Source organism: Cervus canadensis, chromosome 26 (assembly GCF_019320065.1).
Source record: "Cervus canadensis isolate Bull #8, Minnesota chromosome 26, ASM1932006v1, whole genome shotgun sequence".
NCBI classification, from domain to species: Eukaryota; Metazoa; Chordata; class Mammalia; order Artiodactyla; family Cervidae; genus Cervus; species Cervus canadensis.
Window position 1 is genome coordinate 4,602,238 of NC_057411.1, and position 15,942 is coordinate 4,618,179.

At 36.8% G+C, this 15,942-nt stretch overlaps 1 protein-coding gene across 3 annotated transcripts in view; it reads left to right on the plus strand.

The window, feature by feature from the left end:
- Nucleotides 1–15,942, plus strand: part of CEP135 (centrosomal protein 135) — a 73,966-nt gene that overhangs the window by 34,807 nt on the left and 23,217 nt on the right. For all 3 annotated transcript variants that reach the window (XM_043448065.1, XM_043448064.1, XM_043448066.1), the window contains 4 exons: nt 552–704; nt 1,564–1,716; nt 6,650–6,727; nt 14,209–14,360. In XM_043448065.1, coding sequence (XP_043304000.1) covers nt 552–704; nt 1,564–1,716; nt 6,650–6,727; nt 14,209–14,360 — 536 coding nt within the window. The remainder of the gene's footprint in view (nt 1–551; nt 705–1,563; nt 1,717–6,649; nt 6,728–14,208; nt 14,361–15,942) is intronic.

Below are 15,942 nucleotides of genomic sequence, written 5' to 3' on the forward strand. Positions count from 1 at the left end.
ATACCCGCTTGATTCCTCCTGTGGAGAGGGCTATGAACTAGTGATTCCCAGCTCCAAATGAATCAGAATCACTTGGAGGGCTTGATAAACCAGTTACTGGGCCCTGCCCCCATAGTTTCTGATTGAGTAGGTCTGAGATATACCTCAAAATTTGCATGCCTTGCATGTTCCCAGATACTGCATGCTTCCGGTCTGGGGATATACTTGAGTTACAACAGCAGCATAAACAACGGGGGGAGGGGGACACTTGAAGCATCTGATGGGGTCTAATCAAGTAGGATCAGTGGCAGCTGGGTCTCTTGCTGGGAACTCGAAGGCCTGGAAATTTGCCCCAGTATTGCCAGCATTCTCTCTCCTGCTCTCCTTATAGATTAATAATTGTGTTCCTTAATTACATTAAAGGAAGTTGTGTTCTTTTTGTCTGTTAGCATCTTTCAGTCAGTCTCATCATCAGCATCCTTGTGCCAACCATGTGGTGATAATTCTGTCTTGAATTATCTTGAAATAATATTGTCTTGAAATGATAACTTCTGTCTTGAATTATGTTTCAGGGTGATTGCGACTCAGATATCCATCTCGTCACAAGAGAAAGAGACGAACTTCAGCGTATGCTAGAAAGATTTGAAAAGCACATGGTGGATATACAGTCCAATGTTAAATTATTGACAGCAGAAAGAGATAAACTAAGTGTCTTATATAATGAAGTAAGATATTGATTATGTAACACCAGTTAGCTATAATGGAACCAGTATATATCCAGTATATGGACTTTAGGGATATTCCTTCATTGTAGTTTCTACTATCATCCTGTGCCCAAAGCAGAGATTTCTATTGTTTTTTCATATTTATTTTCCCTCTTTTCTAGCCTCTCTATGGGTCAGGTCACTTTGGGATAATTCCCTGTTTCTCAAACTACTGAATGGGTCTTAGCCTGACTCTGAGTCAAGTGTTTGCTTGGGATTCAATCATGTTGGGTTATATGTATCTTCCAGTGGGTAGCACTAACTAATTGGATACATTGAATATTAAGGACTTAGCTTTGAGAGATAGGGAGGGGAAATTCACTAGGTTGAACCAGTTACAAGCCTCAGTTGTCAGAAGGCAAAGTGAGTCTGAGCAAAGCATTGTGTTTATCACCAAACTTTGTTCTCATACCAATCTCCCATGAAATCCTATTGCTATTTTGAGAGGAAGAGAAAGATATGTGAGTTAAAAGGCCAAGTTGAAGGAGCTTTTCTTACTTTTGGAGTTTTTTTGGGATTATGCAGTACATATTGATCTACTTTGTGGGCTTTTCCTGCAGTTGGCTTAGATTTCAGCTTTCTTGGGTCTGCTTACTTTAGTAGTTGTCCATCTGCTATTTGGCTTTCAAAATTTTGTGGTTGGCACTTCTCTCCATCTTCTTGTCTTTTTGTTTTAATTATTACTATTATTGCTTGAATCCTTTTACTCTCATTTTGGTGGCATTCGGGAAGAGAGCAAAAGTAGCATATGTTTAGTTCTCCTTTTTTTAAATGGGAGCATATCCAGTGTTTTTTAATTTATATCTTTTCCTACTTTAAGGCTCAGGAAGAATTATCTGCACTCAGACAAGACTCTGCCCAAACTACAGTCTCCCATAATACTGTCAGTCTCATAGAAAAGGAGAAGGAACTTGCGTTATCTGACTTAAGAAGGATTATGGCAGAAAAGGAAGCTTTAAAAGACAAGTTAAAAGTAAGTAATTAGATTGACTTATTTTTAAAAGGTAAGTTATTGAGGAAAAGGGAGGTCTATTTTTTATGTTTTCCTGTGATATGACTATTTTGAATCTAGATCAGGAGTTGGCAAACCATGGCCCATGAGCCAAATCCAGAACACTGTTTTTATATGGCCAACGTGCTAAGAGTGGTTTTTACATGTTAAAATCATTGAAAAAAATCGAAAGAAGAACATTTCATGACATATGAAAATTGTGAAATTCAGATTTCATTGTTGATAATACTAGTGGGAATGCCCATTTATTTATGTGCTGCAGTGGCAGAGCTGAGTAATTGCAGTAAAAACTGTGTGGTCCACAAAGCCTAAAACATTTATTATCTCTTTCTTTATAGAAAAGAACCAATTCTGATCTCAATAGGCAGCCCCTCATATGGAGGGAGATTTTTTTTTTTTTCCCTTAAAAAAAAGCTTCATTGAGATATTCACATACCATGTAATTTACCCATTTAAAGTGTATAATTCATTAGTTTTTAGTACATCCACAGACTTATTCAGCCATCCCCACAATCACTTTTAGAGCGTGTTCATTATGTCAAAAAGAAACTTGTACCGGTTAGCAATCACTCTTAACATCTCCCATCCTCCTCAGGCCTAGACAACCACTACATTCCATTTCTAGATTTACCTACTCTGGACATTTCATATAAATTGAACCATTCAGTATGTGTTTTTTTGTTTTTGTCTGGCTTCTCTAACTTAGCATAATGTTTTCAAGATCCATCTGTTAGGTCATATGTATCAGTACTTTATTACTTTATATTATGGGGTAACATTCCATTGTATGGATAGGCGACATTTTCTTTATCATTGGGGTGGTTTCTGCTCTTCGGCTGTTACAAATAATGGTGCTGTGAACATTTGTATACAACTTTTTGTGTGGGTATGTTTTCTTTTGCCTTGGATGTATACCCTAGAGTCAACTTTAATCATTTGAGCAACTGCCAAGCTGTTTTTCTAAAGTGTCTGTGCCATTTTTAGTACCACTAGCAGGGGTTAGAGTTCTAATTTCTCTGCATCCTTACCAGTATTTGTTACTGTCTTTTTTGTTATCATCATGCTGGTAGAAGCAGTATCCTTTTTAATTTTGATTTGCATTTCCCCGATGACTAAAGTGTTTATTTTCATATGTTTATTTAGCCACTTATATATCTTCTTTAGAGAAATGTCTATTCAGATCCATTGCTCATTTTTTAAAATTGGATTATCTTACTTAGTTGTAAGAATACTTTCATATATTTTCAATACAAGCCCCTTGTCAGATATATCATTTGCAAATATTTTCCCTCCCTCATTCTGTGGGTTGTCTTCTCATTTTTTTAGTATTGTTATTTGAAGCACAGATATTTTAAACTTTTGGTGAATTCCAATTTATTTTTTTCTTTTGTTTGTGCTTTTGGTGTCATCTCTGGGCAGTATTTTATTTCATAATCTCTCCAAAATGTTAACATACATAAAGCACTTAACAGTGCTCAGTACGTTAAAAGTACTCAATGTTAACTATTATTGTTACTATTATGGAGTCCATAGTTTACCTCCAATAAATATTATTGAATTAATGTTTAGAAATTAGTACCTAAAGTTAAGAATAAGAACTTTTAAGTATTATAAAGGTGGTCTTTATGTCATAGATTTTCAGTTAAAGTTTTGCCCCAACAGAGTACTTTTAGTTTGGATCCTCTGGAAAATTGCCTTCCACAAAGTGCTTTTTTAATAAAAATAAGTGTCACAGTTACCAAATGGAAAACTTCTGTGTAATATGGCAACTTTTAGTACAGGCTTCTGATTTATCCTTTTCCATATCTGTTGAAATGACTAAGGAATGTAAAAGTAGGATAAAAAAGTACAGTAGTACCAAAAACTCAGAAAAAGTGACATTCATATTACCAGACTCTTTCTGGATTACAGGAGGCAGGATTTATGAGTTTAAACAGGTTTTTTACATAAAAACTCAACTAATCCGCTCAGTCATTAAGTCTCCTCTACTAGTTTCCTGTTATTTCACTGCCCAGCCAGTTTTTGAACCCAGACATCGTCACTGAGTCCTCTCTCCCTGAAAACTCCTATCTCTCATTTAATCACAAAGTCCTACTGATGCTACCTCTAATAATAGTTAACACGTGTTACGCCCTTTCCATGTGGGAAACTCTGTTCTTAGTGCGTTTTACGAGGGCTTTGTCAATAAATCTTCACAGTTGCCTTTTCAGTTGGCAATGCCTACAGATGTGGTATCTGGGTTATAGTGAGTTTAAATAATTTGCTGAACCAACAGACACATGAAAAGATGCTCAACATCGCTAATCATCAGAGAAATGAAACTCAAAACCACAATGAGGTATCACTTTATACCGGTCGGAGTGGCTGTTGTCAAAAAGACCACAAATAGCAAATGTTGACAAGGATGTAGAGAAGAGGGAATGCTTGTACACTATTGGTATTGTAAATTCATGTAGCTACTGTGGAAAACAGTTTGAAGATTCCTCAAAAACCTAAAAGTAGATCTATAATAATATATGATCCAGCAATACTACTCCTGGGTATATGCCTGAAGAAAATAAAAAGTCATTTGAAAGATACATGTTCATAGCAGCGTTATTTATAGTTCCCAAGATATAAAAGCAACTGAAGTGTCCATCAGTGAATGAATAAGGAAACTGTAGTATGTATATTCAATGGAGTACCACTTGACCATAAAAAAGAATTAAATTTTGCCATTTGCAACAACACGGGTGGACTTGGAAGGCCTTATGCTTAGTGAGATAAGTCGGAGGAAAACAAATACTGTATGTTATCACTTACATGTGCAATCAGAAAAATGAAACAAGCTAGTGAATGAAACAAACAAATACTGTATGTTATCACTTACATGTGGAATCTAAAAAATGAAACAAGCTAGTCTGAAAGACTCAGACTCACAGATACAGAGAACAAACTAGTGGTTGCTGGTGGGGAGAGGGGTGGGGGGAGGGGCAAGATGGGGAGAGGGGTGGGGGGAGGGGCAAGATGGGGTAGGGAATTCGATTTCCCTGGTTGGCCTGGCTAAGACTGCACTTTCAAAACAGCGGGTGTGGATTCGATCCCTGGTCTGGGATCTAGGATTCTATATGCTGTGATGTGGCCAAATAAAACATTAAAAAAAAAATTTTTTTTTAAGGTACTAATGAGTTTGTTTAAAATAAACAACTACAAGAATATATTGTACAGCACAGCAAATATAGCTGGTATTTTATAATCATAAATGGAGTAAATCTTTAAAAACTGTGAACTATTATGTTGTATACCTAAGACCTATTTTATATTGTGAATTAACTATACCTTAATAAAAAATAGTAATAATGACTTGCCCAAGATTACCCAGCTAATGAAGTCACAAAGACTCTGGCTCCTGAGCTCACAATGGTTTCTCTTGCATCACTTTGCTTGTTTCTATTCCCCTGCTACCATCCTATTTTGGCCATTCTCTCAACTGCACTAGTGTATCAGTGGCCTCTCAAATCTGTATTTTACACTGAAGTCAGAGTCATTGTTCAAAGATGTAAATCTGCTTACTTCACTTCCTGTTTTAAAATCCATTAACTATTCTCAGGGACTTCCATGATTGGCCCTTGCTACATCATGGTCAGGCTTAGCCTTCCCCACTCCCCACCCCTCATTTTCTCAACTCCAGGCTTAATGGACTTTCTCGTGCCCCTGTCTTTAACATAGGCTATTGAAAACTCATTTATCCCTTTCAGTCTCCTCACCTGGCTGATTTCTATTCATCCTTTAAGAGCCAGGTTAAACGTCATTTCCTTACACAGGAAGTGGACTCTGGATCCCTGATTCCCTTCCAATATGTTGCATTCAAGTTCCTTTTCCTACAAAATATTCATGAATTTTATTTTAATATCTTAAGGTTTATCTTTACTAGACTATACTATCTGTGACATCAGAGACTTTATCTGTTTTACTGTATTCCTCACACTTTATTTGGTGCTTGGTATATGATATGTACTTGGTACTGGCTGAATGATTTAGTAAATAAAAGGCCTACAGTAGAGTGACTTCTTCAATGAAATATATAGTCGAAACATCAGACGTCTTAACTTAATTTTAATGAATGGTGGTGAAAGTGTCAGTCGTGTCCAACTCTTTGTGATCCTATGGACTGGAGCCCGCCAGGCTCCTCTGTCCATGTAATTCTCCTGGCAAAGATACTGGAATGGATTGTCATTTCCTTCCCAAGGATCTTCCCGAGCCAGAGATCTGGTTCTCTTGCATTGTAGGCATATAGATTCTTTACCATTTGAGCCACCAGGGAAGCCCATTTTTAATGAATAATATGGATGGAAGTAAGAATTGGCATGAAAAATTCTCACAGAGCACCAACATATCATTTGTCCTGGACTTAGCATCAACAAGAGTCAGATAAGTTAATATAACCAAAAACAACAACACTTGTGTTTATATTATTGACCAGCTCACTCTTGAAACTTTGAACTCTTGCGTCACCCTGTAGTATTCTGTTTTCTGTGTCTTCCTGAGCCCATCTGTTGTTCCTCCTGTGTCTCCTCTCATGAGGGCATACTTCTGGGCTTACTTAATCTGCTGGGTTTTTCCCTTTTTGGTTGTGCTAATGGATTGATCTGTACAAATTTTTATAAATGAACCCGTATCAGTCTGTGGCTTCTGTCACAGTCACACATGGAGGTAGAGTGTAAAAGATGAAGAACTCTTGTTTTTGTTTTCAACCGAAAGCATCATTTTTGTAAAATTTCTAGTGATTTTCTTTCTAAAGCCTTTCTATGTTATAAAAAGACAAAATAGTACTGTAGAATTGCATTGCTTATTTTTGAAAATTTTGTTTTATTATCTGATATGAGTGAACATCGTCTATAAAATTCTCTTACAGCATCTCCAGGAAATGAGTATTTTTGGAAAATCAGAATTAGAGAAAACTATTGAGCATTTGACATGTGTTAATCACCAGGTAATTTATCAAACTGGATTTGGGGTATATTTTGTTGTATGAATGACTGTTTCAATTATATTTTAATGTACTGTATGTTTTTAAAATTACAAAATAATATTTTAGAGAAGCTGTGTATCGGTGACTGACTAGGAGTGTGTACTTTGAAGATTGACTACATGGATTCATATCAATACATCTCTGTCATCTGTTTTCTGTAGGCAAATTTCTTAAACTTTTTATCTGTTAATTTCTTTGTTTGTAAGATAGAAATAGTACTCAAACTTATTTCTTAGAGTTTTTGTGAAAATTAAATGAATTAATACACATCAAGAACCTAGAATATTCACTGCCATATCATAGGCTTTCGTTAAGTGTTAGCTATGATAGTTGTTTACTCATTTGTTTTTTTAAACAAAAAATCATGTAATATAGCCTTAGAATAAAAGTGAAATTCCTTTTCATTCCTTATTGCTCCCACTAAAGATAGGGTTTTTAACAAATTGGTAAGTGTTTTGATAGTCTTCTTTTTTTTCTCACTGTGTTTCCTTTTGACTAGTTTCCTTCTCCATGTCTTCACTGTTTTTATTCATCTACTAATTCTATCATCTGTCTCAACCAACCTTGGGCCAGTTGATTTTTTTTTCCTCTTCCACTTATGTTGTATTTTCCTGCTTCTTTGCATTCCCGGTAATTTTAGATTGGATGTCAGACATTGTCTATTTTATTTTTTTGGTTGCTGGAGAGCTTATATTCCTAGAAACACTCTTGAAGTTTGTTCTAGGATACGGTTAGGTCAGATGGGAGTAGCTTGACCCTTTTTGGTTTTGCTTTTAAGTGGGACTAGAGGAGCATTTAGTTTTGGACTAGTTTTGTTTTACTGCTGAGACCAAATCTTTTTGGGTATACTCGCTGCCTGTTGCCGCATGAATTACGAGGTTTTCAAATGACTGATGGGAAAGAAACTATTGCTGACTTGGCATGAGCCCTCAGTAGTTCCCTCTAATGCTTTGGTGGTTCTTTCCCTGGCCTTGGGTAGCTTTCTGTGGGCTGAGCTTCTGCTCAGCTGAGACTCAGGGGCACCGTTTGTAGATCTCTGGAGCTCTCACTCTATGCTCTGTCCCCTCTAGTATCTGCCCTATAAATTCTAACTGCTCTGGCCTCCCTTGACTCTCAGGCCCATAGTCTGAGTTCAGGGGGCCACCGAGTCCAGCTGGATTCCTTTTCCTGTGTCACACCTAGAAGTTCTTCCAGCGACAAGCTGGAGCAGTGATCGGGCTCGTCTCATTTATCTCATGTCTCTTAGGGGCCACTGTACATCACTGCTTGATGCCCAGTGTCTTGAAAACCATTGTTCCATGTATTTTGCCTAAATTTTTAGTTACTAAGGGTCCCTATCACTCTAGCCTGCCCAGAATCCAAAAGCATGACTTAATAAACTGGAAAATATATCTGAAGTACTAGAAGTCATTGAAAAGAGAGTAGGAGATAGAAAATATAAACCAAGTTTAAAGCCTTAGAGAATAAAGTGAAAGTGTCCAACATTTGTTTAGTCAGAATTCTAGGAGATTAGAATATGGGAGAGGCTGTATTTCATGACATAATAACTGATACTTTTCTAGGTATTATGGGAAACACAGAAATCCTCCAATTCAGAATGCACAGTGAATTACAGTAGCATGACAAATCCCATGCAATATAGATGAAAAGAAAATCCATACCATTTTTATAGCAAGAAATAATACAAGATGCCTGTGTATAATTTTGAAGGATCCTAATAGAAAATATCTTATAACCTTATTAAGACATTAAGATCTTATGGAGTGATGTATCAGGTTTATTAAAAAGGTGACAGATATCATGTTTGTAAAAAAAGGTAAATCCTCCCCAGATTCATCTGTAGAATTGATGTAGTTTCATCTGAAATCCCAAGAACATGATGTGTGTGCGTGTGTGTGAAAATTGACAATAGATTTTAAAATTTACATGGAAGCAGAGAGTCAGGAGTCAAAGAAATTTTAAAGAAGAATACACTGTGGAATTTGTCCTACTAGATATGAAGGCTTTAGAGTTAGTATTTAAAATAGGGTGGTAGTGCTCAGGGATTAAGAGTGATAAAACCAGTAGAAAGCAAACCCACAAATTATAGAAATTTGATATATAGAGGACTCAGATCAGCAGGATAAGAGAGAGTTATTCAGTAACACTGTTTCTGGGATGGGCTTCCTTGGTGGCTCAGCTGGTAAAGAATCCACCTGCAATGTGGGAGACCTGGGTTTGATCCCTGGGTTCAGAAGATCCCTTGGAGAAGGGAATGGCTACCCAGTCCAGTATTCTGGCCTGGAAGATTCCATGGACCTGCAAAGAGTCGAACACACCTGAGCCACTTTCACTTCACTTCACTTGTTTCTGGGACAATTGACTGTTCATATATATGTATTTAAAAAAGGAATTGGATCCTACCTAAAAGATATGCCAGACCCAAAAATCAGTTCAGGGTTACTTGCATCCTTGTGTTCAAGAAATAACTCCAAATTTTAAAAGAAAATACAAGAGAAAATCTTTTTTACCTTAGCAAAATAACAATAGCAGTCATTTATATAGCATTTACTGTGTGTCAGGTAATTTTCTCAACATTTTATATATATTCATATACATATAATTTTAATTCTCACAGCAACTACAAGCAGTAAGTGCTAATATTATCCCTATTTCACAGATGAGGAAAGTGAGGCAAAGGGGAGGCTTGCCGAAGATCACACAGCTAGCAGGTGTCTCATTCCAGAGTGTCTGCTCCTAAACAAGACACAACAAGTTTATTCCTTTAAAGAAAACATAGATAAATAGGACCACATTGACAGGAGTAGCTTCATCAAATAGCTCTAAGTTGAAAAGACAGCCACTAATTAAGAGAACAACTTGCTGTACGTTTAATCTAAAAAAAGCGACAGAAGTTGTGAACTGACACTTCACGGTAGAAGAAATTATGAATGGTTAATAAATATAAAAAGATGTTCTACCTCAAAAATAGAGGAAATGCCAGCTAAAACCAAAGCAAAACCATTTCACATCTTTCAAGTCATCATAAATTAACAAGTTATAGCTAGTTTTATTAGTATGTGAAGCTTCTGGGAGTGCCAACTGGTACCTCTTTGAAGAATAATTTGGCATTGTTCCAGGTTGGCCAGTAGATTACTCTTATTAGTCAACAAATCCATTGAACCCTGAATCAAAGTCAATAAACTATGGCCCCCAGACTAAATCTGGCCTCCAGACTGTTTTTGCAATAAAGTTTTTATTGGAACACAGCGATGCTCATTTGTTAATACGTTGTCTACAGCTTTTTGTGTTATAGTACAGTAGTGGCAATGGACCGTAAGGCTCAGAAAACCTAAAATGTTTGCTCACTGACAGAAAATAGAAAACAATCTAGGTGTCAGTTGTGAGGAACATAGATAAAGAGTGATAAGTCATACAGTGGAGCGTTACAGAGCAACAAAAATGAACAGCAGTAGGCACAGACATCAGCACGCATGAATCTTACAGATATGTTGAAGAGAGCGTGTAGGGGCTTCCTTGGTGGCTCAGGGGTAAAGAACCCTCCAGCCATTGCAGGAGATCCAGGTTTGATTCCCGATCTGGGAAGATCGCAGGGCTGCGGAGCAGCTAAACCTGTGTGCCGCAAGTGTTTGAGCCTGTGCTCCAGAGCCCAGAACGACAACTGCTGAGCCCGTGTGCTGCAGCTGCTAAAGCCCGACGTGCCCTGGAGCCCGTGCCCTGCAGCAAGAGAAGCCACTGCAGTGAGAAGCCCAAGCACCCCAACTGGAGAGCAGCCCCCACTCTGCACAGCTAGAGAAAAGCCCACACAGCAACAAAGACCCAGTACAGCCAGAGATAAATTATTCCTCAAAAGAAGAAGAAAGAAAACATGCCGTATGATTCTTTTATATAGAGTTTCAAAACATGGTCACATAAACTGTATGTTGTTTGGAGATTCATACAGATGTGGTGTGCTGAGGCAAGCAAGAAATGAGAGACACGAGACCCAGGATAGCTGTTTCTGTGGGCAGGGATGAAGGGGTGTGACCGGAGACTGCTCACAGTAGTGTCAGAGGTTCAGGTAGTGTTTTTTAAGCCAGGTGATTCCTGTTTTTAATCTTCACACCTTGCATGTACTTTTGTTTGTAATATAAGAATCTGGAACTTTTAGTGCAATTTTTTTTCCCTTCTCACTTCCCTATCCCACAGATTACCGTCCACAGTGGTTTAACTTCTTTTCCTGGTGTTTACCTCCCTGTTTCTAAATAACTGCTTGTGCTATTTATGGATTTAAGATTATTTAGTGAGTCTCCAGGATGGTAGTTGATCGCTTAGCACTCCCCTATTCTTCCCCCATTAGGTTAACATAGTTTAATTAGATGTTTTACTCTCTTTGATAGTTACTGTCTATATTGCTAAGACTTACCATGGTTTATGACTCAGCCAAGTGGAACAATATTACTCTTGCCTTTTTCCTTGTAGACACTTTCCTAGAGTTACTCATTGCTTTTGTTTTGTTTTGTTTTGTGTTTTGTTACTTTTCTGTTTTTCATTGCTGATTTTTATCACGGACTTTATTTCTGCCACATGCCTTTCAGTATTTTTTGTTTTCAAACCTGTCAGTTCTGGTCCTTTCCCCGCTAAAGACCTTCCTTCTTGAGCTTTCCATCTTCCTGCGTCCTTACGGACTATGTCTCTCCATAGCTGTCCTCGTAAGACTTTCCCTGTCTGCCCCTCCTACGCTGAACCTCATGTTTTCTTCTCTCTTGGTTTGTTCCTTCTTCTGGCACAGTACCTTCTCCAGCAGTTTCCTGAAAGAGAATACATGGGAGGAAATTTTGTTGCTAGTCTATTTGTTTGAAAATGTCTTTATTCAACTTTCAGATTTATGATCTGGCTTAGGCATATGCCAGTCTCAATTGGAGAATTGTTTTCACTAAAAATTTTGAATACTGTCCTTCATTTGTCTTTCAGCTTTCTTTGAGATGTCTGATGCTATTCTGTTACTGAGTCCTTTGTACATGACGTGTTTTTATTTCTGAAAAGCTTTAGGGTTTTCTCTCTTTATCTCCTGTTTTCATTTCTTTGGTAATTTACTATTCTGTTTTCTCTTTCTGAAACTATTATTAGTTGGTTTTTGACTTCCTAAAAAGATCTGATGTTCTTATCCCTTCTTCTTTATTTTCTCTTTGACTTTTTTCTCACTTTCTGGGAGATTGACCCAACTTTATCTTTTAGCCCTTCTATTTATTTTTTGTGTATTTTTGATTTCCAAGAGAACTTTGTAGAAAGAGATAACTGATAGAGGAATAAAGAAGATGTGGCGCACACATACAATGGAATGTTACTCAGTGGTTAACAAGAATGAACAGTGCCATGTGCAGCAGCGTGGATGGGCCTAGAGAGCGTCACACTGCGTACCTGGAATGCCCATGTAGTGGACACTCCCCCACCACTGCATGGCCTCATGTGCTCAGCTTCAGTGCAGTCGGCTGGCCGCTCATTGGTGTTCCTGACTGTGGTCATTGTAGGTCAGTGATACCAACTGGGGTCACTTCTGCCTCCTAAGAGAATTTGGCAATACCTGGAGGATTTTGTCTGTCACAATTAAGGAGGAAAAGTACTTGAATCTAGTAAGCAGAGGGCAGAGATAACTGCTAAACAGCCTACAACGCACAGGACCGCCCCCCGCAACAGAATTATTTAGTGTCAACATCATTAGTTCCTAAGTTCAGAAACTGCTTTAGATTGTATTTTTTTTTTCACTCTGAACCACTATTCTATCTACTCTTTGTCTTTCACAGGTTTTTTTTTTCTTCAGACTTTAAACTTTTTGTTTTATATTGGGGTATACCTGATTAACAGTGTTGTAGTAGTTCCAGTGAACAGGAAAGGACTCAGTCGTATGTATACACGTATCCATTCTCTCCCAAATCCCCCTCCCGTCCAGGCTGGCACAGAGCACTGAGGAGAGTTGCATGTCTATACAATAGGTCCTTGTTGGTTAGCCATTTTGAATATAGCAACATGTACATGACCTTCCCAAACTCCCTAACTATCCCTTCACCCTGGCAGCCATAAGTTTATTTTCTTAGTCTGCAAGTCTCTTTGTGTTTTGTAAGTAAATTCATTTGTATCATTTCTTTTTAGATTCCACATATAAGAGAAATCATACGATATTTCTCCTCTGTCTGACTTACTTAGTATGACACTCTCTCGGTCCATCCATGTTGTTGCAAATGGCATTCGTTCATTCTTTTTAGTGGCTGAGTAATACTCCATTGTATATATGTACCAAATCTTCTTTATTCCTCTATCAGTGGGAATGTAGGTTGCTTCCATGTCTTGGCTATTGTAAACAGTTTTGCAGTGACTATTCCTACAAGTTACTGAAGTCACCGGTTCACCCTTGTTTTCTTTCTTGTTCTCTTTGTCCTTAAGAGTATAATATTTAACCTTTACTGTCATTTTAGCGCTGTTTCTAGAGGAAGAGGAGATAAAAATGTGTGTGGTCAGTCTGCCATCTTAACTGGAAGACTTAAATTTATCACTAGTATTTCTTGGTTTTGAGTTTTATAGATAGATCATTATTACATCTAGAATTTATTTTTGTATATAAAATGAAATAGAAATCTAGCTTATTTTTTGTGTCCAATGAGTGGCTGTCCCAACTCTAGTTTTTAAAGAGTTTATTCTTTTCCCACTTTCTTAAAATGCTGCCTTTTTACAGTTTACATCAGGGATATGTTTGCTTGTCCATATGTGAAATTCATACTGTTTTAATTACAGTGGCTTTTAAATTTATTTTGATATCTCATAAAGCAAGTCTAGCTGCATTCTTAACCACCCCCCCAGTTTTTACTGTTTTTTTCTTAACTTTCTTTTCTCCTAAATAAATTTTAGAATGAAATATAAGTCACTTATCTAGTTTAAAAAGATTTTGTTAGGACTCTTACTGAAATTTCATGGGATTTACAATTATGTTAGGAAATTTTAATTCATCTCCAATACTGTGTTCCCCTTGAGAAACACGGTGTGTCTACATTAAGTCAGGCTGTGTTTTGTGCTCTTTAGGAAAACGTTCACTTTCTTTATACAAGTCTTGTCCATTTTGTGTTTTAGTGATAGTGTTTTCTGTCCTGATTTTTCTTCAATTCAGAACTGTCTACTTTTTTTAGAAATTTTTCCTGCTGGTATTTTCCCTTCCTGCTTCATTGCTGTTATGGACATACTCTTTCCTTCCTTTTTTGTCTTTCCTTTTTTCTTTGGTTTCAGTGATATTGAAGAGGAGAGATAAATGTGTTTACCTGCTCTTACATCTAGAACCTAAAGTGTACACGTGACTTTTAATGTATTTTTAAATAAGTCTAATTTATTTCCTTAGTTTTCTTCCAGAAATATTATTAAAGAGTGCTTAAGGAAAAGAAACTGAGACATATCCCTATTAATTTTTAAAATTATAGCTTGAAAATGAAAAATGTGAATTAAAGTCTAAAATATTTATAATGAAAGAAACAATGGAGTCTTTAGAGAAAAAAGCAAAATTCCAAGCTCAAAAACTTAGCCATGTGGCTGGTGACTCATCTCATCAGAAAACAGAGATGAACTCCCTTAGGTAAGTTTACTGAAGTTTTATTTCACTTCTGAGCATGAGCTTGTGGCTATTTATGGTTCAAAACAGTGGTTTTTGGGCTAAGTCTTTGAAAAGCAGAAGTTCCCAAAGCTGCCCTTATGACAGAATAACTGTGGGAGGCTTTGTACAGTATGGACTGAGGGGCTGACCTTGGGAGGTTTTTTTAACTGTGTGAATTTGGGTAGGTTTTGAGCACCTGTACGTTTAAAGACTCACAGATTGATATGGTTGCAGGCAGATTTTTGCATCTGCCTCCTTCAAACATCTCCCTAACAGATACAGGCATACTTTGTCTTACTGTGCTTCAATTTATTGCTCTTTACCGATGCTGTGTTTTTTACAAATTGAAGGTTTTTAGTAGTCCTGTGTCAAGCCAGTGTATTGGTGACATATTTCCAACAGCATTAGCTCACTGGGTTTCTGTGTCACGTTTTGGTAATTCTTTCAATATTTCCAACTCATTATATTTGTTAATGATGATCTGTCTTCAGTGAGCTTTGACTATTATAGCAGTTCACTGACGGCCCAGACCATGGTTATTATATTTTAGAAATAAAGTTTTTTTTAATTAAGGTATGTGCGTTGTTTTTTCAGATGTAATGCTATTGCACACTTAACAGACTACAGTATAATCTAAACACAGCTTTTATTTTTATTTACTTATTTTTTTAATGGCTTTGAATTTGAATTTTATTTTCTACTGAAGTATAGTTGATTTACAATGCTGTGTTATTTTCTGGTATATAGCAAAGTGATTCAGTGTACAATAAAGTGATTTAGTATATATATATTTATATATATGCACATATATGTTTCATATTCCTTTCTGTTATGGTTTATTATAAGATATTGAATATAGTTCTCTGTGAATATAGGACCTTGTTGTTTATCTATTTTTACATACTAGTTTGTAGGCCCTGGTTGTTTACCTATTTTAAATATACTAGTTTTTACCTGCTAATCCCAAACTCCTAATTTACCCCTCCCTCTTTTCCTTTGGTAGCTATAGTTTCATTTTCTATGTTTGTGAGTCTTAAACATAACTTTTATATGCCCTGAGAAACCAAAAATCCACGTGACTCACTTTATTGCTATATACTCTTTACTGGGGTGGTCTGGAGCCAAATCTACAATATCTCCAAGATATGCCTGTACTTCATATTATTGAGTTGGCCAAAAAGTTCCTTGGGGTTTTCTTGTGATGTCTTATGAAAAACCCTAACCGTTTTGGTCAGCCCAGTATTTGTACTCCGTAGTGTAGAATTGCTAAAATCTTTGCTACCTGTGTCATTGTTAGTCTCATTCTTCTTTCAAAGAAATCTAAAATCAGAATATTTATTACAGAGTCTAAAAGGTGATGTGTCTAAAAAATGGTAAGGAGGTCAGTATGGCCCAGGTAGACTGTATCTACAGGTTGACTCAGGTTATAAAGAACATAAGTATGATAACTAAGAGTGAATGGATTTTACTGTATAAACATGGAGAAAAAACAGAAATTTTTAACCAAGGGGTGACATGAGTAACATTCCTGTTAGGACGTGAACTATGGCAAAAATAGGGAAGG